Source organism: Rhincodon typus, chromosome 34 (assembly GCF_021869965.1).
Source record: "Rhincodon typus isolate 14 chromosome 34, sRhiTyp1.1, whole genome shotgun sequence".
Classification (NCBI taxonomy): domain Eukaryota; kingdom Metazoa; phylum Chordata; class Chondrichthyes; order Orectolobiformes; family Rhincodontidae; genus Rhincodon; species Rhincodon typus.
Genome location: NC_063365.1, coordinates 7530138 through 7552500, shown reverse-complemented (window position 1 = coordinate 7552500; position 22363 = coordinate 7530138). Strand labels below are relative to the sequence as shown.

At 41.4% G+C, this 22363-nt stretch overlaps 1 protein-coding gene across 1 annotated transcript in view; it reads left to right on the top strand.

Moving 5' to 3' along the window:
• The window catches only part of LOC109922048 (annexin A4-like), a 57281-nt gene extending 35356 nt beyond the window's left edge, over positions 1 to 21925 (top strand). The window contains exons 8-12 of the mRNA XM_020522072.2: positions 1405 to 1498; positions 8015 to 8110; positions 9744 to 9802; positions 15535 to 15657; positions 20543 to 21925. Of these exons, the coding sequence (XP_020377661.1) occupies positions 1405 to 1498; positions 8015 to 8110; positions 9744 to 9802; positions 15535 to 15657; positions 20543 to 20611 (441 nt within the window). The 3' untranslated portion in view covers positions 20612 to 21925. The remainder of the gene's footprint in view (positions 1 to 1404; positions 1499 to 8014; positions 8111 to 9743; positions 9803 to 15534; positions 15658 to 20542) is intronic.
• The last annotated feature ends 438 nt before the right edge of the window (positions 21926 to 22363 follow it).

Genomic DNA, 22363 nt, shown 5'->3' with positions numbered 1-22363 from the left:
GTGGTGATAAGAGACGTGTCTCAAGGAAGGGCAGGTCTGGGTGTTAAATATTCCTGGTTACAAGTTTTTCAGACGAGAAGAATGGGAAATACATTTGGTCAAAAACATTGCAGTACTGGAGAGAGAGGATATTTGTGGGTTCAGAGACAATTAGTTTGGCTAAAGATAAAGAATAAGAAAGGTGCAGTCATATTGCTTGGCATAATCTATAGATCACCAATTAGTGGGCAGGATGTAGAAGAACAAATCTGCAAATAAATTCAAGAGATGCAAACATCATTGTTATATTGGGGTACCTTAATTACCTGTATGTAGACTGGGATAGTGCAGTGTAACATGCAGCAAGGGACAAGTGTTCCTGGATTGTGTTCACGAGCATTTCCAACAGCAATGAATGTCCAGTACAACAGGAAAGGAGGCATTGCTAAACCTTGTTCTTGGGAATGACATCAAGTAGGTCAAGTGAGAGTGGGGGACAGTGATCCTTTTATCATAAGGTTTTCGATGACTGTGTGGAAAATTAAATTGGTCAATCTAGAGCAGGGAGAATCAACTAGTGGAGAGTTGATTTCAGTAGGCAAGAATGGAACTAGGCCAGTTCAATCATGGCCAAAGGTAACTGGGAAAATAATCATTGAACAATGGGCTACCTTCAAAGAGGTGGTTTTTGGGCCCAGTCAAGGTCAATTCCCTCTAAAGGGAAAAGTGATCTAAACCAATCCAGAGCTCCACGGATGTCCAAAGGAAATAGAGATTAAGGAAGAAGAAAAAGTGTGCTTATGGCAGGTATCAGGTTAGCTCAATTGGCGAGATGGCTGGTTTGTGATGCAGAGTGATGCCAACACAGCAGATTCAATTCCTACATGGGCTGAGGGTTACCATGAAGGCCTTATCTTATCAACCTCTCCTCTTGCCTGAGCTGTGGTGATCTGTTGGTTAAACCACCACTAATGAGAGAGCAGCCCAACATTCTGGTAGGACAATGGTGACTTTACAGATAGTAAGTACAATTAATAACCAAGTTGAGTGAACCTGCTTGGTCTGAGGATTCAGATTGACAGTTAACTATTCTCTCCTCCCCATTTATGGTCCAACCAATTAGCATTTTCCTCTCAATCTATAAAATGATGTTTCTTATTTGCAAGTCTGTTTCTTGCATCCTTCTGATGAGTTCAAGATGCAAAGCTTTAATTTCTAATCTCCTTTTTTTAGCAATATTTAAATGCTGTACTAACCCACCAAGCCAGAGATAAGAGTATAACTGACTAAGCCATGGTGATAGTTCAAATGAGACCTCAAACCTTGGAAAAACAGTTTATCTGCTAAGACTTTTTATCACCATAAAGTATCAGTGGTTAAATTTCACATTTCTAATATCCCCTCAATCTTTTTATTTTGTTGCAGGGATTGTTTGCCGCAGGAGAAGATAAGTGGGGAACTGACGAGACCACATTCATTAAAGTATTTTGCAGGAGGAATTTTGCTCATTTGCGAAGAGGTAGAGTGAAAATATCCAGCTTTCTCAAATATTGTCCACATGCTCCACTACTATAAGTAGCTTCCTTTGCTGGCTGTTGATGCCTGACAAACAAGCCCTTCCCTCATCCCCATGATTCATGAGTATGGTTCCCAGAGAAGCAGGAAAGTATCGCAGTGGGCTAAGGGTCAGCATAGTTTATATGCACACTAGGAAATGTTGGAGCTGTTCAATGGTCATTTTATCACCTCTAATGCAGGGTTGGTTGGCTCAGTGGCTAGTGTGTGACTCAGAGTAACGCCAACAACATGGCTTCAGGTCCTGCTCTGACTGAGGTAGAGGTAGGCCTTGCTTCTGATGAATGATTTATTTATTGTCACATATATCGTGAAGATACAGTGAAAAGTGTTTTGTCGCCACAATCTGGTGCCGTTTTGAGGTACAGTAAGGGTAAAAAGAAATTACTTAAATAAAAGTTCATCTTCTGTTAAAATTGGGGTCTCAAACATGGCTTCAGGGCTTCTGCGAGGTGTTTCGGTCCTCAAGGAGTCCTGCTGCGGAAACAACAACAGTGATGCCCCAGGAGACCGAAGCTCTGCTGCCGCCACCTTGCTGACACCGCCAGGAGTCCAGGCTCTGGGCCCACGGCCGCCAGGAGTCCAGGCTCTGGGTCCTGCCCCTGAGAGTGGAAGACGAGCATGAACAGAAACTGTTAGAAGGTGCCAAGAGAAACAACTTGGAGATGAGCCCTCATCACACAGCCAGGTCCTGCCTTTGGATAGAGCACAGTTTTAGTGGAATGGAATGAATGCTCAAAGAATAGAATATTGTCAGAATTACCCAGTTGTCTAAGTTGCAAGTTTGCAAGCACCCTTGGCTAGCAGCTCTCAGAATGCAAAACTTGTACCCTTAGGGCCTTGATTGCAGGCCAAGGATCCGAGGGGGGCCTTGCCTCTCTCTGTGGATCGCTAGCCAAACTTTGGATGGAAAATTGGCCTTTGTCTTTCAATCTCACTGTAGCTTTCCAACTGATTTATCGTAGTGCATGTCATTCAGAGGCTGAGAAAGTTCAGCCCACTACTTCTATGCTGCCCATTTTCTTTCACACAACCCTAAATTCAGCTGTACCTATTCCACAAACTTCCCGATGATGTGTCATAAAGACATCATCCATAAATCTGTTTGAAAATGTACTTCACTGTTTCTGCGCAACTGAGTTTGCTGTTGCTTTTTATTGCAAATTTACACATTTAAACATCATCATTGGCGGCTCCCCGCAGATGAGGATGACTCTGTTCCACTCTCAGGGTGAGTCTGTAGGTGGCTGTATGGACCGATATGGCTACTGCAGGCTCTGTTACACTTGGGGCAGGTGGTGCTCATGGGACGGGGTGGGTAGGGCGTGGGTGTGACAGCACACACCTTTCCTGTTTTCACCCAGCTTCTGCTTTTTCCCAAAGACCAGTCTCAAAGTGCTTGATGCCTTCCCAGAGCTTGATGCTCCTCCTCCACTTTGGACGGTCTTGGGCCAGCCATTCCCCAGTGTCTGTGGGAATGCTGCATTGACACCCTGAGGGTATCCCTGAAACATTTCCTCTGCCCACCTAGGGCTTGTCTGCCGTTTCGGAGCTGGGAGTAGAGCACCTGCTTGGGGAATCTCTTATGGGTCACGCAGACAACGTGTCCAGCCCGTCACAGCCTATCAAGGATGGCCAGTGCCTCGATACTGGGGATGTTGGTCTGGTCCAAGACACTTGGTGTGTCTGTCTTTCCAGCAGATTCACAGGATCTTGCATTTAAACACTCTCATACATCAGGGATGCAATAATCCTAGAACATTGTAAAACATTTTGACTTGTCTGGCTACTGGACCAATTATTAATTTCTTCTTAACAAATAATTCCTTGCTTTCCTGTACTTCCTTCAACGTCGGTTGATTAGGTCCCAAAAGTATCCGTGTTATTCACAGTCCAGCAGTTGATTAGAACCTGTGTTCTCTGCAAAGCTGTTGTGAAACACTATCATTTTAGATCGATTAAAATGACTTCATAAGCATAATTCAGCCAAGTGTTTCCACATTAAACACAGTTGCAAACATGACGTGGCAGCTAACTGGAGTGTGGTAATTTCAGAGTACATCCCTCGTGGCTGGTAAGCAGACACTCCCTGTAGATACTCACTTCGTTAGTAAATGTAATGGTGTTTACTCATCCTGCTGACACAGCCTGGGGCTTGTACTGCCCTGCTGTTGTGCCATACCCGTTCTTCCCAAGTTCAATGGAAACAAAAGGAACTATTGAAAATCAACATTAATTAACCATTCTGAATCTACAAAAAAGGATACAAAATACTATCTTTTATCACATAGTCTTAGAGCTGTACAGCACAGAAACAGACCCTCTGTCCAACTCGTCTACACCGACCAGATATCCTAAATTAATCTAGTCCCATTAGCCAGCTTTTGGCCCATATCCCTCTAAACCTTTCCTACTCATATACCCATCCACATGTCAAAGCACAATATCTAAACCCAGTAAATGTGCTGGACTCTAATATTGCATTTCTCCCATAGTCCAAAGATACGCTGCGTTAGGTGGATTGACCATGCTGGAAAAAAAAACTGTTTTGGAGTGTCCAGGGATGTGTATATTAGGTCGATTTGGCCGTGGTAACACAAAACCTCATGTGGGGTTATGGCGATGGGGCAAAGGGGTGGCTTCCTCTTTGGAGGGTCACTGCAGACTCTAAGAGCTGATTGGCCTCTCTCCCCACTGTAGGGATTCTGTGGTTCGAGCTCAAAGGGTCCAGAGTTGCAATTTTGACACGGCGGGATGTTTGCCCACTTGCAGAGGAGATTAATTTGAATGACACATAGTGCTAACAAAATCTGGTGCAGATTGGATTTTCGTTTTTCAAAGGAAAACATATATTTGAAAATTGCACTCATTATCTGGTTGTTTTGTCTCTGCCCTGACTGCCAGAAAATTACAATCTGCAGAAATCAATACTGGTTTTAATATCCTAAAGAGAAGTTGCTCTTTCCTGAAATAACTGACAGTAGCCCAAGTGTTCTAATAGTCAGAGTCTGCACTGGAGACATCTGTGGGATGCTGTAGAAATCATAATATGGTTAGCTGCATGGAGTTTGCCTGGAAAAATCAAAACTTCAATGGCCACTTCCCCTGCCCTGGAACCTTCCAAGAAAGCCCATTAGATTTGAAGATTCTGGAGGGTTCTGATTCTCATCTGAGCTTAATAGTTAGATCATGATAGAATCCCTACAGTGTGGAAACAGGCCATTCGGCCTGTCGAGTCCATGCCAACCCTCCAAAGAACACCCCACCCAGAGCCACCTCCCTACCCTATCCCTGTAACCTTGCATTTCTCATGGCCAGTCCACTCAGCCTGCACATCCCTGGATACTACGGGCACTTTACACGGCCAATTCACCTAACCTGGTCATCTTTGGACTCAAAGTTACTGAAAGATTTTAGAGGATTTAAAAACAAGCTGTAGCTCCCAACAATTGGACTGAAATGTGAGACCACCTCCCCTGCTCCCAGACAGCACTTCCCCGCCCATGCCCTGACCCCACACATCACTGTGCCATGATCGGCAACCTAACAGCCCCCACAACCTGCCCCTTCTCCTTCCAAGACCCACTGCCCCAGGACCTGAGCTGACACCAATGCCCCTCATTTCGTCCTGGACCTGACATCTTCCCTAGACCTGGACTCCCAAACTGCCCTAAGCACTATAACTCTTACTGGCATCCTCCCATTATCACCCACCTGCCCCCATCACATGGCCATCCAAATCTCACCTCCTATCCTGCCTCCTCATTTGTCTTCTATACTTACCCTTTCACAATGTCTGCTGGACATTTAAACTTGAGAATACTGCACTCCATGCTATAAAATGTGGAGTGCTTTCGCTTATTTGAGGTGGCTGGACAAGCTGGTAGCAAGAGGTTCCTGTCCAGGAATCTGCAGTGCATATGTCAGCTAAAGGTAACTGACTATATCTGTCCCCGATCATATTAAAATAATAGGATTTCTGACCGTGGTCGGAAGTGTTAGGTCATTTTCTTTTCATTGTAATATCAGAATATTATTTGGTTTTTGGATATTTATAAAGAGTAATGATCACAATTTCCTTGCTATTGGCTAGATACACAATGCGGTGGTACAGTGGCTCAGTGGTTAGCAGTGCTGCCTCACAGTGCCAGGGACCTGGGTTCGATTCCACCTGCGGGCGACTGTCTGTGTGGAGTTTGCACATTCTCCCTACATCTGCACGGGTTTCCTTCGGGTGCTCCAGTTTCCTCCCACAGTCCAAAAGATGTGCAAGCTAGGTGGATTGGCCATGCTAAATTGCCCGTAGTGTTCAAGGATGTGTAGATTAGGTAGGTCCTGAGGGATGGGTCTGGGTGGGATGCTCTGAGGCATAGTGTGGACTTGTTGGGCTGAAGGGCCTGTTTCCACACTGTAGGGATTCTAAATGCAAATTAGTGAGCGGTACTATCTAGAGCAGAAGGTTCAACATGCACTTGCAGGACCATGTATTGACCCTGGTGACTGACAAACTGACTGGAAACTTGAGCTGATTCAACATTTTCCTCGCTATATCCTAATTTGCTACAAGCCTTTTTTTTTGACAATCCCTTCCTCTAGACTGCTTCACTAGCATTGGCTCCTGGTGCATTCATGTCTCAATTTCAAAATTACAACCTTTTATTTTCAAAACCCTCCATTCATCCTCATGCCTCTGACCTTCTTCAGCTTGAAAGTTCTTCAGGATCTTCCATTCTGGCCTCTCAAGCATCCCTCATTTTGTTGTTCTGGCTTTGCTGTCCCTACCTTTTAGTTATCAAGGCCCTCCCCTCAGCAATTCCCTACTCTGATTTTTATAAATATATTCTTCTCATCCCTTTCTGCATGACTTGGCCATGGCCCACACCATTCTCGAGTGCAATGGTGAATAGGTGACTTATGGATGCTGTCATTGAGACTATTGTTTTCAGTTCCTGCTCCAAGCTCGGTTCCTTGTCTACCACCTTTATCTGTCTCCCTGGCAAGCTTTAGTCAATGTGACCTATCATCACCTTGTGTGTGTATATGTTTTGTTGAATGAAAAGAACCAGGGCCCTGTGTACTAGTGGACATAGCTTCTTGTACGTGCAAGTGTGTCATACTAGGTCAATCCTGAATTGGTTATCACAGTAATTCCTTGCAAACACCGGATTATCCCGCAAATCTTGTCAAATTGCAGAATCCCATCTAATTTTCAACATGTGTGTTTTGCCAGTATGGTCATTGAGTATGATCAGTACCTTGTTCGTTGTGACCAGCTGAAGGGGCAGGCTGTCTGATACAATCTGCCATTACATATTTGAGTGGTAGCAGAATACCGTTTTGGTTTGACAGAAGCAACCTGTTAATGGTGAACACTACTCGTGTTGCTGTTGTATAATAGCAGCTGTTGCTCAAACTTCTAAGATGCCCGTGGAATGGTGAGGTAATGCAGAATAAGGTGCCATCTGTTTTAACTCAACAAAATGGGTGACATCTCTTTTTTTTTGGTTCATTTCTCAGGGCAATGCCCTTACCTATGGGAATCCACCCACCCGGTTTAAAATTTAAACAATGACTAACACTTAGCTGTTAATTAGCATGAATGTATACGGTTTCCGTGGCAATGCATCAACCCATCAGACTCCACATGCCAACCAATCAATACTCTACTCTCCTCATGTTGTAGAAATAGTGGTTTTGCTACTTAAATTCGTAATCTTGCCAAATATCCTGATGTGTGCAGGATGGAAACCTTTGATAAAGTGTATTTTTTTGAGAATAATTTTAATTGCCTTTTAAGATGTAAATGAGATACTGTACACAAGATGCCTATTTTTGGACTGCCAGTTCGTGTGTAAGATTATTGAGATCAATACAAGGTCACAATCCTGTGAGGCTGCATTCCTGGCATTGACTTATACAGACTTGTGATTCATGGTGATTGGGTAATAACCAAAAAATTGGGAACACTAAGAGTCGGGTATACTAACTTTTAGCCTGATTCTTCATTTGTCATTCTCTCTTCCAGCAAACATCCTTTACTTCCTTATGTAGATTTGTAAAATGTGCCTTCACTAATTCTCTATATCAGTAGTTCAGTTGGCTGGACAGCCAGTTTGTAATGCGGAGTGATAGCAACAGCACCAGTTCGGTTCCTGCACTGGCTGAGGTTACCATGAATATTCCACCTTCTCAACTTGCCCCGTGTCTGAGTTGTGGTGACCCTTAGGTTAAATCACCATCAGTCTTATCTCTCTAATGAGAGAGCGACCCTATGATGGTCTGGGACTGTGCTGACTTTCCCTATATCAGTGCACTCTTTGGGAACTTCAATATTATAAAGTATGAAAACTTTTCATTTAATCAACTGTTGCTCTTGGGACAGTTCAAAATTGTTTGATTTTATGAAAGGGCCGCTGATAGCTTCAAATGTCTAAATATCGACTCGCGTCTCTTCTTGCAGTGTTTGAAGAATACTATCAACTAACTAACAAAGATATTGAAGACACCATCAAAGATGAAATGTCTGGCACATTTCAAATGGCAATGCTAGCTCTGGGTAAGGATTATGTTATCTCCAAACTGTGTCTATAATTGTAGAATGTGCAACATCCCAAGAAAATTGTGGATTATAAACCTTTGCCTTTGAAAGAAGGTAAATGTATGCCACCCAGTGAAGTGCTCCAACCACGGCCAGGTAACAGGCAACTTCTTTCTCGGGGTATATTCAGTCATAGAGCGGGGTATATTCAGTGAAACAGACCCTTCAGTCCAACTTGTCCATACTGACCGGATAGCCTAAATTAGTCTAGTCCTATCTGCCAGCATTTGGCCCGTTATCCCTCCAAACCCTTCCTATTTGTATACCCATCCAGATGGCTTTTAAATGTTGTAATTGTACCAGCCTCTACCACTTCCTCTGGCAGCTCATTCCATACAAGCACCACCCTCTGCATGAAAAAGTTACTCCTTGGGTCCCTGCTAAATCTTTCACGTATGACCTTAAACCTATGCCTCATAATTTTGGACTCTCCTACCCTAGGGAAAAGACCTTGGCTATTCACCCTATCCATGTCCCTCATGATTTTATAAACCTTTATAAGCTCACCCCTTAGCCTCTGACACTTTTGGGGAGAAAAGCCTCAATCTATTCAGCCTGTCTGAATGGCTCAAACCCTCCAGATCTGGCAAGATCATGGTAAAGCTTTTCTGAGACCAGAATGGAATGCACTATTTCAAAACTGGCCTAACCAATGTCTTGTACAGCCTCAACATGATCTCCCAAATCCTGCACTCTCGGGAGCAGAAAATAATTGAAAGAAGGCTGGTGCTAGAATTGACCCTCCATATTTTCAAGGGAGTGAAAAGTCATTGATTGTTCAAGAAATGCAATCACTGGTGTCTGGTTGGACAACTTATCTTGATCAAGTGACTTTGGATTGGCTTTCAGGCAGTCCAACTTGTTTTTTATTTATGCTCTAAGTGAAGTTAATGAAACGGCTTTCAGTTTTAAAATTCCTAACAGCTTCTAAATTTCAAAAAAACAATTTGCTGTCCAAGAAAATACTTTGTGATCATCCTCTGCATAACTTAAACTGTTACTATTTTATAATGTAATTATGTCATGCAAAATCTGAGAGATTGTAAGGGTCAGTTTTCAAATAAGGTATATTTAACACCTTCTAGAATTTTGTATCAATGGGGAATCTTATTATGAGAATATTTCTTCGTCCTATTCCATTATCTTTTTAAAAGGCGATTTCATGTGGACTGCAAATGAGACTTTTAAATGTGCCTTAATAATGAAAGCACTAATCTTTCCGACTGAATCATAGATTCATACAACACAGAGACAGGCCTTTCAGTTCAACTCATCCATGATGATTAAGTTCCCAAACTAAACTAGTCCTATTTACTTGTGTTAGGTCCATTATCCCTCTTAAACCATTCCTATTCATGTACCTGTCACCAAATGTCTTTTTTAAAATCTTGTAACTGTACTTGTATCTATCATTTCCTTTGGCAATTTATTCCATCCACACATATAGCAAACAAGTTAGGATTGCATGAATATTTTGACATTCACCTAGATTTTCATGAAAGGAACTTTGTCTATTGTTTTTATCTTGTACCTTCTCAATGGTTTTGTTACTCATGAATTGAAATTATTTCTCTCACTCTTTTCACTGTAGTGCAATATGCAAAGAGCCCAGCTGCCTATTTTGCAACAAAACTTTATGAATCGATGTCGGTGAGTGTTAGAAAAGGCTTCCTTTGTTTAAATTGACTTTCATCTGTTATACACTGTAGTGTATTGGGAGCTTTGTCTCAATGCTTTAAGAGTTCTTTCCTGTTGGCTGACACTTTTGATTATACTCTGTTTTTCTTTCTGGTGTTGGCCCTCTTTGCTTTTAAGTCTGCTTTCATCAACTTGTCCTCAAAAGGCAACCCTTGATCAAGCTGTCATTGTAAGCTACTATCCCTTGTCCAACCTCCCTTTCCTCTCCAAAGTCCTTGAATGAGTTCTCATCTCTTCACACTACTGTGTTCCCTGGCAAACATCTCTGTCTCAGGCTTGCAGGTTTGCTGCAGTGCTGTAGTGAAGCTCAGCGCAAGCTGGAACAACAGCATCTCACTTTCTTCTTGGCAACTGTACAGGCTTTGGACTCGATATCAAGTTCAACAATTTTAGGGCTTGAAGCACCTTCTCCCATTAGCTTACCCCAACCCCCAGCATACCAAACCTTGTTATTACATGGTCTGCTATTTCACACAACCCATTGTTAGCCGCTAATTGTCCCCATTAGTAGCTATACATTCTCCCAGGGTTATCATTATCCACTCCTTTGCCTGTTCAACTGTTCTGGTCTCTCTTTGGGCTATATCTTCACCTATCGTATACTCCTTATCCTCACCCAATCTTGTGGATAAGAACCAACATTTTCCAAGCTACCATCAGTTTTGAGGAAGTGTTGCTGGACCCAAAACATAAACTCTGATTTCACTCCACAGATGCTGCCAAACCTGCTGAGCTTTTCCAGCAATTTCTGTTTTTGTTTCTCATCTCTCAGATCTATTCCCAGCTTCCTGGAACTTCACATTTGCGTCTCTCTTTCAACTCTGTCACAGTACTGAGACAGCACTTTCTTACCAAATTCACAAATGACATCTAATGGGACTGTGACAAAGAAAAACATTTCTCCTCCGTATTTCCCTTAACCTCCAGTGCTGTCCCACATGGTTTTATTCTTAACTATCTAACCATGACAGGCCTCTCTTCCTGCTCCCACATCATTACCTCCAACCCCCAAAAATCTATCCTTGGCCCATAATCCTATTTTCAATCTACATACTGCTCCTTGGACATATCTGAAAGCACAGCATTAGTTTTCACATCTAGACTGATGATACCTAGGTCTATGTCACTGCCATATCTCCAGACTCCCTCACTGTCATTATAGTATCAGACTACTTATCCGGCATCGATAACGGCAGAGTAGAAATTTCCTACAGTTCAATGTTAGGAACGCAGAAGTCTTTGTTTTCGGTCCTGATTGTAAACTCTATTGCCTAGCTCCTGACTCCAGCCCTCTCCGTAACAACAGTCTGTGGTTAAGCCAGTCTGCTCATAATCTCAGTGTTACATCTGACTGCCATTTGAGCTACTGACCTTATATTGTGATGGCACCAAAACTGTGTTGAATTCCACCTCCATAACTTTGCCCTGTTTCAGTTTATCTGCTGTGAAACCCTTATGCATGCCTTTGCCATCTCAGTCCAATACATTCCTGGCTATTCTCCCACATTCTACTCTTTTCTCTCTGTTAGACGTAATATCATTCAAAAATCTGCCCTTGCCTTAACGTTCACTAAGTCACATTCCCTTATCAATCCTGACCTACGTTAAAGCCTAGTCAAACGATGAATTTTATTGTAAATTCTAATGCTGTTTTCAAATCCCTTCCTCCATATCCATATAATATCCTCAAGCCCTCAAATCATCTGAAATACCTTTACATTTCCAGCAATGTTCAAGAGATCATAATTAATTTTAATTGCTCACTGTTGATGCCTTAACCTTCAGTTGCCTGGGACAGCTCCCTCTCCTACCCCCATACCTCTCTGCTTCTCACTTCTTTATGATGCACCTCGTTAACTGAACCTTTGGTTATCTGACTTAATATCTCTTCATGTGGTTCTGTGTCATATTTTGTTTGGCAATGCCCCAATGAAATGCCTTATGATGGTTTTCTGTGTTAGATGCACTGTTTCTAACATTAAAAGTTGGGTCTTATTAATAATTGTAGAATTGTATGACCCACAGAGTTAATAATTGCACTATTTGGAATGATCTAGAATTAAAATTAGAACTAGGTTTTGTGTCACATGTACTCGAGTACAAAAGAATAGGAGTACAATGTAAAATGTACAATGTTGCCACACACAACGCCATCTTGGGTACAAAGTACCTAGTTACAAATCTTAGCTACTGAAATAGATAAGGTACAAAAATAAAGAAAAAAGCCAGAAGTTCTACATTACAGCTCTTCATAGAATAAATTAGGAAAATAAAGAAATAAACTTAAGATGCTGGAATTACTATAAATCTTGTCGTGTTAGTGTACTCTGTTCAAGTTGGTCGACTATTAAACTCTGTTTAGAGTCCCTAGGTTAAGCAACCAAATGATTTACAAGTACATATAAATGGAAAACATGAAGTATAAATAGATTTGCTAACAAATAAAAATTCCAGCCTGCGAACATCAAAAAGTTGGTGATCAAATCTTTGGGGTTTACCTGTCTGCATCCTTTTCATTCACTTTCAATACCGGTGTTGAATAGAATTCACATTGTTCAATAAAAGAAGCTTATCACTGCAAATAACTCAAATTTCTGATTAAATTCTATCCTTATCTATCTTGTTTCCTGTGACATGGGTATATAGCCAAGCGTGAACCAGATTGGATTGTTTTGTAGCCATGCATTTCATTCAACAGTTCAATTGATGCAAATGCAATTGTTACTGTAATGTCAATTCATATAAATCCAGATGTCAGTGTCAGTGAGAAACATTAATCATGCTGACTCCTGATCGTCTATATTATGAGTGGATTATGACAAGAATTCAGTGTTTTCTTTGTGCCAATTTTAACAGAACGGGAAGTTGCAGTAGCAATGCAGCCATTACTATTTTACAATCAAGCCACCACACCCACTGCAAACACTGGAGACTTTTTTTTTTGGTCTGAATCAGTGGATTGCTTCTTTGAAACCAAATGTATTAACATTTGTGATATAATTAATCACCAATTATGTCAAAGGAAGAATAGTATGTCTGTTTTTGTGCAGTTTAGCTATCTATCATGATAGCTTTCAAAATAAAATAGATTTCTTTAACTTAGCAGTCAGATTAATGAGATAACAAGGTGTAGAGCTGGATGAACACAGCAGGCCAAGCAGCATCAGAGGAGCAGGAAAGCTGACGTTTCAGGCCTAAACCCCTACTATCTCAGATTAATGAGATGTATATAATTCAGAAAGGTGAAAGAACGTAGATAAGATTGGGCGATGCTGATGAACAGCGCAATGAAATGAGGAAGTCTAAAGGTAATAAAGGTATGGAGAGGGGGTTAGCAGCAGTTGATGAACTAGGACAGGATTGGAGCTGAGCAGTATTACAGAAGTAAAAATAGGCAGCCTTAGTTTTGGCATGGATGCTAGATCAGAAACTCATCTTGGATGAAATGAGATTAATACTGCAAATGGACTGGTTTAGTGTTAGATGCTTTAGAGAAAGGGATGGAGTTGGCGGCTGCTGGGCATGTACCAAGGATCAAAGATTCGGTCTTCCAAGGACTTAACTGGAGAAAATTTCTGCTCATCTGGTATTGGATGTCAGACAATTATTAGGATAATTTAGCATTGTTGAGGAGCCAGGATCAGTGCTGGGAACTGCGCTGTTTTGTACATAGAAATAATTTGGATGAAAAGATGGTCTGATAAGTAAGTTTACAGACAACACAAAAATTGGTGGAGTTATGGATAACAAGGAAGATTGTCAAAGGATACAGCAGGATATAGATCAGTTGGAAAGTTGGGCAGAGAAATAGCAAATGGATTTTAATCTGGACAAGTGTGAAGTGATACTTTTTGAGTGGTCCAGTGCAAGAGGAAAATATACAGTAAATAGGACCCTTAGGAGCATTGATATACAGAAAGATCTTCAAGTGCAAGTTCACAGCTCCCTGAAAGTGGCAACACAAATGGAAGAAGTGGTAAAGAATGTGTACACATGCTTGCCACCATCGGTCTGGGCAGTGAGGATAAAAGTTGCAGCTGTGTAGAAGTTTAGTTAGGCCACATTTGGAGTATTATGTGCAGTTCTGGTTGTCACACAACAACAAGGATGTGGAAGCTTTGGAGAGGGTGCAAAAGAGGTTTACCAGGATATTGCCTGGATTGGATTAGCTAGAGGGAGAGGTTGGACAAACTTGCAGTGTTTTTTGCCAGAGCTTCAGAGGCTAAGGGGTGACCTGATGGAAGTATATAAAATTGAGAAGAATGGATATGGTGGACATTGGGAGTCTTTTTCCCAGGATGGAAATGTCAAATACTAGGGACAGAGGTTTAAGGTGGCGGCCCGGGGTGGGGAGCGGATTTAAAGGAGAGGCAAGATTTTTACACAGCATGGTAGCTGCCTCAAACACAGCTAGGGGAGCTGGTAGAGGCAGATACAGTTGCAACATTTAAGAGGCATTTAGACAGACACTTAACAGGCAGGGAAATGGACCATATGCAGGCAGATGAACGTAGCTTAGAATGGCATCATGGTCAGCACAGACATGGTGGGCCGAAGGCCCTGTTCCTGTGCCATTATGTTCTATCTTCTAAAAATTGTAGCATATTTGGAAATGAACAGCCAGCAAGAATGTGGACTTGTATAGTACCTTTTTAATTTTGTAAAATCTGACCGAAATGTGTCAGAGCAGTGTAATCAAACCAGACTAAATCTGGCCCTGAGCCTCCTAAGTATATTTTAAAGCATATCCCAAAAAGTTGATTTATTAAGAGGCTTTTGTGAAGTCTCTTAATGAAAGAGGGTAAGTAGACAGACTAGATATCTTTAGAGAGGGAATCCTAGATCGAAAAGCTGGGACAATTTGAGGTGGGTAAGGGAAGCCAGGGATGCACGAGGCCAGAATTGGAAGAACATTAAAGTTCTGAGGAAGGGTCACCGGACCCGAAACGTTAACTCTGATTTTTGTTTTTCTTCACAGATGCTGCCAGACTTGCTGAGCTTTTCCAGCAACTTCTGTTTTTGTTCCTGATTTACAGCATCCGCAGTTCTTATCAAAGTTTTGCCTTCCACTTAATGGGGATGACTCCTGAACTGGCCGCAGGACCAGCTAGATCTAATCCCTCATCATCACCAAACCTTGGAAAGTTGCACAATTTTGTCAACACAGATCCTTGATACCAAAGACCTTTTTGTCTTTGGGGGGTGGTGGTGATTTGAAGTGGTAAGGGAATGTGGGAAGTGTAGCAATGCTATAAGCCCACAAGCTGTGCAGTAAAAACAATGACCACGTTCCAAGGCTTTTTCCTCACTTCTCTCATCTGCTGGATCCCCTGGCCTGGAAAACCAATAGGCCATGTGTAAATACTGGAAACAGGATGAATCTGAGGCTGCTAGTCCTATTTTAAACAATGTACCTAGCTAACAAGCTCCTTGGGGAAGGAATGGATATGATGGTTTTCAAAAAAAAAGGGAAGCGAGCCTCTGATCTGGCCGTAACCCTAGCTCACTGGTTTTTAAGTGATTAAACCCAGTCCTTTGAATCAGAAGTGGTAAGATATTTTACACAACTAGCATCCACTACAGTGAGTAGCTGCTAAGTATCTGCTTATCTCTGCATGTGCTTGTTTCAATCTGACCATTCAGTATATTCAGTCACTGGATTTTAGCTGTTCTGTTTCTGTTAGGGTGCTGGTACAGATGACAGAAGCCTCATTCGAATTATAATCTCTCGGTGTGAAGTAGATATGATTGACATCAAAGCTGAATTTATGAGGCTGTATGGAAAATCATTATATTCGTACATTCAGGTATGTCCCTAATTAATATATGCTTTAAAAAAACTGCAAATTAATCCTGCATGCTAATTCTAGTATCCTGTGGACATTATCGTAAACCAAGGCTGTGAAGGCATTTAACTGTAGCATTACTTCCCTCCTGTTTTGGGCCCGGACCCTAACAAACTTAGCTGGAATATTGTGTACAGTCCTACGCGCTGCGCAGTAGGAAGGATGTGCTAGTACTGGAGGAAGTGCAAGAAAGGTTTCCCAGAATGGTTCCAAGCGGGGCACAGAGGTTAACTCTGCTGCCTTCCAGGTTTGATTCCGACCTCGGACAACTGTCTGTGCGGAGTTTGCACATTCTCCCCGTGTCTGTGTGGGTTTCCACCGGGTGCTCCGGTTTCCTCCCACAGTCCAAAGATATGCAGGGTAGGTGAATTGGCCGTGCTAAATTTCTCCTAGTGCCAAGGGATGTGTAAGTTAGATGAATTAGCCATGGGAAATGCAGGGTTACAGGGATGGGTCCGGGTGGGATGCTCTTCGGAGGGGCGGTGTGGACGTGTTGGGCCGATTGGCCTCTTTCCACACTCTAGAGATTCTGTGATCTATGATGAGAAATTCTTTTGTAATGGTGGAGAAAAAATGAGATTTTGGGACTGTTTTCTTGATCGAGAAGGCTAAGAGAAGATCTGATGGAAGTTCTGAAAATCATGAGGTGCCTAGACATAATAGTAAGGAACTGTTCACTCCTGTAAACAGATTGAAAACCGGAGCGCATAGTTTTAAAGTGTTTTTTGCAACAGTAGCAAATGTGAGCTGAAAAGATCTTGATGATTGGTAAGGGTATGGATTTCCAGGAAGCCTGTTCAATTGAGCCATTCAAAAGGCCATTAGATGATTATTCAAATAAAAACAAACAATGTGCAGAATCGTGGAGTATTGGCACCAAGTTCACATGTTCAGAGAGCTAGTGTAGACATGATGGGCCAAAAAGCTGCCTCCTGTACCATAACTATTATGCTGGAGTGTAGATAAACAGCTACAGAAGACTCTACAGACTTAGCTGTTGCTTCTGTATATATCCAGTTACACTTGACTTCTGTTTAGTCCTACACCCATTAAAGATCATTATCTCACTGCAAGGAAGAAAGCCTGGAAATAGATGTGAATAGAGGCTGAAATGTCAACTTGGATACCAATTGTACCCTGTTTCTATTCATTCCTGCTTCACATATGTTAAGGGCAAACCAAAAAATAATTGCTTGCGTCCACAAAGATTTCCAGACCTTTGTGTCCAATGGTTGTGGAAAGCATCAAGTCTACTGGCGGACATTGCATTCTCCGTTTCTCAGGTTACCGGGTATGGAAAAGAATGAAGGGGAAAGTTACGTTTTATATAATTAACCTTTCCAAATACAGCACAATTAGGTTTAACAAAGCATATTTGTTTTAGAGTTTGGCTTTCCTGCTTTATTATGTACTGGTTTATCCAACTGAGCACTGCTGTTGCATTGCTGAACCCACCTTGATCTGATTTCCAATGGAGTAGGCTTGACTGGCCAGATGGCCTACTCTTGTTCCTATTTGATATGACATTCAGTTCAAACCAATTGAGAAACATTAAAAGAAAGGAAAAGCCAAGTTTGTTGTTCACAGATGACTATGAAGTGACCCTTACATCCACTCCATCTTGTTGGATATATGTAGATCTTTTGAATCAACCTGTTCAGCAATGTTATGACACACCTCTGGAGCAGATGGGGCTTGATACCGGGCCTCCTAGCTCCGAGGTAGGTACGCTACCACCACATCACAGGAACCCTTTCTATTAGACCTGGTATTTCCAGGTGTTCTTCTCTACAAATACTCACCAGGCTTAAGTCTGCTTAGCTTCCGCGGTCAGACGAGATGTGATGTCTCTAGGCTAGTATGGCCGTAGGTTACAGATATGTATGTTATAAAGAATATCAGATGAAGATAGAATTGTAACCATCTATGATGTCTGCTATGGTCTGTCACCCAAAGTGCAAGCCATTAAATGTACACCCTTGGGAGGCAAAACAACATCTCCTAGAAATAGTTAATAACTGGACATTCGGCAGAAAGAGAGAAAGCCTATGCAGAATTCAAATTCTGGCTACTAGCGAAACCAATTTTCTGGAAACCTTTATCTCTCAGTGCGCTCTAACCTCATCCTTGACCCCATTACTCACACTTGTGTTAAAACACTCTGTTCTAGGACATTGAAACTGTTGGTTGCTGGAATACAGCAGCTAGTACTGATCCACTGCTACCTCTGAAGATTCCTGTGCTGAGCAGTTTTTTAGGAACCCTACATTGGAAGATTGTTCACGAAAATTGGAGGAAGGCAAACGGATAACCTTTCTCTCTCTGGTCACAGGGATTTTGATACTGTCCAGAAGATTTGGGCCGTGGAACTTGGTTCTGTTCTGGTATTTGATGACATAAGAACTAAGAACTAGGAGCAGGGGTAGGCCATCTGGCCCTTCGAGCCTGCTCCGCCATTTAATAAGATCATGGCTGATCTTTTTGAGACTCAGCTCCACTTACCCGCCCACTCACCATAACCTTTAATTCCTTTACTGTTCAAAAATTTGTCTAGCCTTGCCTTAGAAACATTCAGCGAGATAGCTTCAACCGCTTCACTGGGCAGGGAATTCCAAAGATTCACAACCCTTTGGGTGAAGAAGTTCCTCCTGACCTCGGTCCTACATCTGCTTCCTTTTATTTTGAGGCGATGCCCTCTAGTCCTAGTTTCACCTGCTAGTGGAAACAACCTCTCTGCCTCCACCTTATCTATTCCCTTCATAATCTTATATGGTTCTATAAAATCTCCCCTCATTCTTCTGAATTCCAATGAGTATAATCCCAGCCTACTCAGTCTCTCCTCATAATCCAACCCTCTCAACTCTGGAATCAACTGAGTGAATCTCCTCTGCACCCTCTCCAGTGCTAGTATATCCCTTTGCAAGTAAGGAGACCAAAACTGCACACAGTACTCCAGGTGTGGCCTCACCAGGACCCTATCCAGCTGCAGCAAAGCCTCCCTGTTTTTAAACTCTATCCCTTGAGCAATGACAGACAAAATTCCATTTGCCTTTTTAATTACCTGCTGCGCCTGCAATCCTACTTTTAGCGATTCATGCACAAGGACACCCAAGTCCCACTGCACAGCAGCATGCTGCAATTTTTTACCATTTAAAACATAGTCCATGACAAGTCCCAAAAGTAGTTAAAAGGAAATTGAAACGAGAGCATAACATGCCTTGCTGACCCAGTGCCAGATCTGTAGCTGGACTTTAAATTGGTCCCATTGCGCATAAACCATTTGCATTGTTTTACTGCGCTCTCTGCCTGGAACAATTGTCTGACTTGGTAGCAAGGTAAAGGCAGATGTTGGCTCGAGGGCTACCTGTGTTGTTTTTATTGTAATATTTATAAGGCAGCCTGCAACATCAATTTGGAACCAACAGTTTGCTGCTTGAGCAATTTTCCCATTATAAATTAACTATCTCTTTCATGTTTGGGGGTGGGCAGGCTAACACACCTTGTGTACAGTGTGCAACTCCCTTGGTACTTGTCAGTTGTATTGCTATGTATCCGATGCCTGTGGTTCCACAACTAATTCCTTAATTCTATCCTTTTGCCCAGTAGCCTGCTCCAATACCTCAGGTAATTGGCACTTACCTTCTAAATTCTAAGTTAGAAGTGATCTATCTCCATGCTTCATTCCATCAACCCTTCTCCCCATTTCCATTCAGATTTATCATTCATTTAAGTGCATAGATGTATAGGATATTGAGTCTTTCAACAAAGTATGACTTTTCTCTAATTGTCAGATCCATAAAGATAACAATCTCTCCCTCAATGTCAGCAAAATGATAGAGCTGATCATTGACTTCAGGAAGCAGGGTGGAGGGCATGCTGCATTTACATCAATGGAGCTGACGTGGAGAAGGATAAGTGTGTCAAGTTCCTAGGAGTGATGATCACCAATAATCTGTCCTGGTCCACCCAAGTTGAATCTATGGTCAAGAAAGCACAGCGATGCCTCTACTTCCTTGAAGCTAAGGAAGTTTGGTTTGTCTGTAAAGACTTCTACCAATTTTTATCATTACAGCATAGAAAACATTCTTTCTGGATACATCATGGCTTGGTATGGCAACTGCTCTGCCCAGGACTGTAAGAAACCAGAGAAAATTGTGAACATAGCCCAGTCTATCACACAAGCGAGCCTTCCATCTATTGACTCCATCTATACTTCTCACTGCCTTAGAAAGGCAGCCAACATCATCAAAGACCTCTCCCATCCCTGTCATAATCTCTTTCACCCTGTTCCCATCCATCGGGCAGAAGATGCAAAAGCTTAAACACATGTACCATCAGATTCAAGAACAGCTTCTTCTTCCCTGTTATCAGACTTCTGAACGAACCTCTCAAATTTTAAATTTAAATGTTGAGCTCACTGTTTTTGCACCTTCTCTGCAGCGGTAACATTGCATTCCTCGCTCTGTTCTATTACCATAATGCACTTGTGTATGGTATGATTTGCCTCTACTGCACGCAAAATGCAACTTTTCACTGTACCTAGGTACATGTGACAATAAATCAAATCGTAGAATGCAGCTGTCTGTTTGGCCATTTATTTTTGGATATTGCTGTTGTGTAGTCTCTCTCATTCAATAAATGAGGCAGGAAATATAACCAGAGGGATTAAAAAAGACATAACTTTGGGAAATAGTTAGAAAACTGTACAATGAGTTAATGGTTGCCAGTACACCTGATTTAGTTATAACTGCTTTTATCTAATTTATTATATTTGACTCTTCGGTCAATACAATGAAATGGCCAACTGAAATGCATAACAAGAATAAGGCTTTTACTTTTCCTACAGGATGATGTAGGAGGAGATTATGCTAAGATTTTGCTGCGACTCTGTGGGATGGACGAAGATGAAGAATGAAGCGCATTTACAGTTTCAGATAAAATGGCCACAACCACGACTTTGGATGTGAAATGCATATCTACACTGTCTTGTTCACTCCCATTTACTTGTATTCTGTATACTTCACATATTAAAATTTCAATTCACAGTAAATTCAACATTTGGGATATAGAGCTGGATCTTGAAATCCACAATGTGTTTGTTTAACAAATTTTTCATCCTGAATCAGTGTTTCCATGAATGCTAGATAAACCGTGCATTTTTGTTCTTTGTCAAACTGTTTCCCATCAGTCATTGCATTATCAACTCTGTAAACAAAAATATGCTTTTACACAAAAGATTAGTGTTTGAAACCTAGTTGGCAGCACCTAAATTATATTTAATATGCTGAGCATTGAAAATTGTAATAATGGAAGATTTTAATTTCTAAATTGGCACTTCATATTTGTTGAACTCTGAATCCTAATTTGTGCTCAGCATGATGCTATTAAATATTTTGTTTAGGGAAGGGTTTAATTTTGTATCTACTGCATTTTTAATATAAATATTATAGTTAACAGCAGATTGTGATTTGAAGATCTTGGCCTAATATTGAAAATAAAATTCCTGACAACTTTTCAACTGATTTTACTGCATTCCTTGTCTTTTGTGACTGTATTTTTAGGTAGTTCTCAGTTATTTTCTTCACTTGCCTGAGTGTGCATTTCTAGCCAGTGATCAGTTGCTGATGTGAAAGACCAGTTGTAACAAAATTGGAGATAATTTTTCCACAACTGGCATGCACCAATCTCTGCTGGATGGTCACCCACACTAATACAGCTATGCAGACAAACCGTCTCGGATTCTGCAGCTGTTAAACCATCTTAAGCCAATAAGTGATGCAATTTTCAATCTGTTTAGTTGATTTTTTTAATGATGTATTTTAGATACAAGTTTTTTTTGATGTATTTGCATATATGGCAAAGTTCACAGTTTTGCTTTGTAATGTGAGGAAAGGTGAAATATGTTGCATCAATGGTGCTGCCCTTAATTTTATTTTCAAGTCTTGAACCAACCTATGGAAGATTGTAAATTTGCCATGATTTCTTAATTGATGACACGAGCCAGCTACAGCTGCATTTCTCATGTCTCTCAGGACTCCAGATACGACCTTGTATTTTTAATGTGCATGAAATCTTCGGAAATCAGATCTTCGCAATAAGAATTATTTAATAGCTGACCAGCGTAGAGTGAGTGTTTTTACCAGAGTGATGCACTTGCTTTATTTTGTGGGTGTTGCTGTAACTCAATCCTATTTCAGAAACAAAATATGCTGCATTGCTTTTTAAACTATCCAGTGAATTGAAATGCACATTTATATTTGCATCTGTATCTCTTTTTATCCTGTTGTGCTCTTGGCAAAGTGAGTCATACTACTCGAGTTCTTGCTTTGCTTAACTGGCTGAGTAATTAGAATGTGATTTGCAGCATAATGAAAGCAGGAGCCCTGTCTCTGCAAATCATTTCAAAATTCATGAGGTTTATCATTCTTGTTGCCATAGAAATCAAGTTGTGCATTTCCTTACCCAACGTGTTGAGTGACTCCATTAACCTACTACCCTCTAGGCTTATGTGCTTTAATCTTGCGCCTTAGCCTCTTATGTGGGACTTTATCAAAAGTTGTCTGAAAATCCAAATACATCACATCTACTTTATTTATTCTTCTTGTTATGCCCTCAAAAAAACTCCAGTAGGTTTATCAAACATATTTTGCCTTTCATTAATCCATGT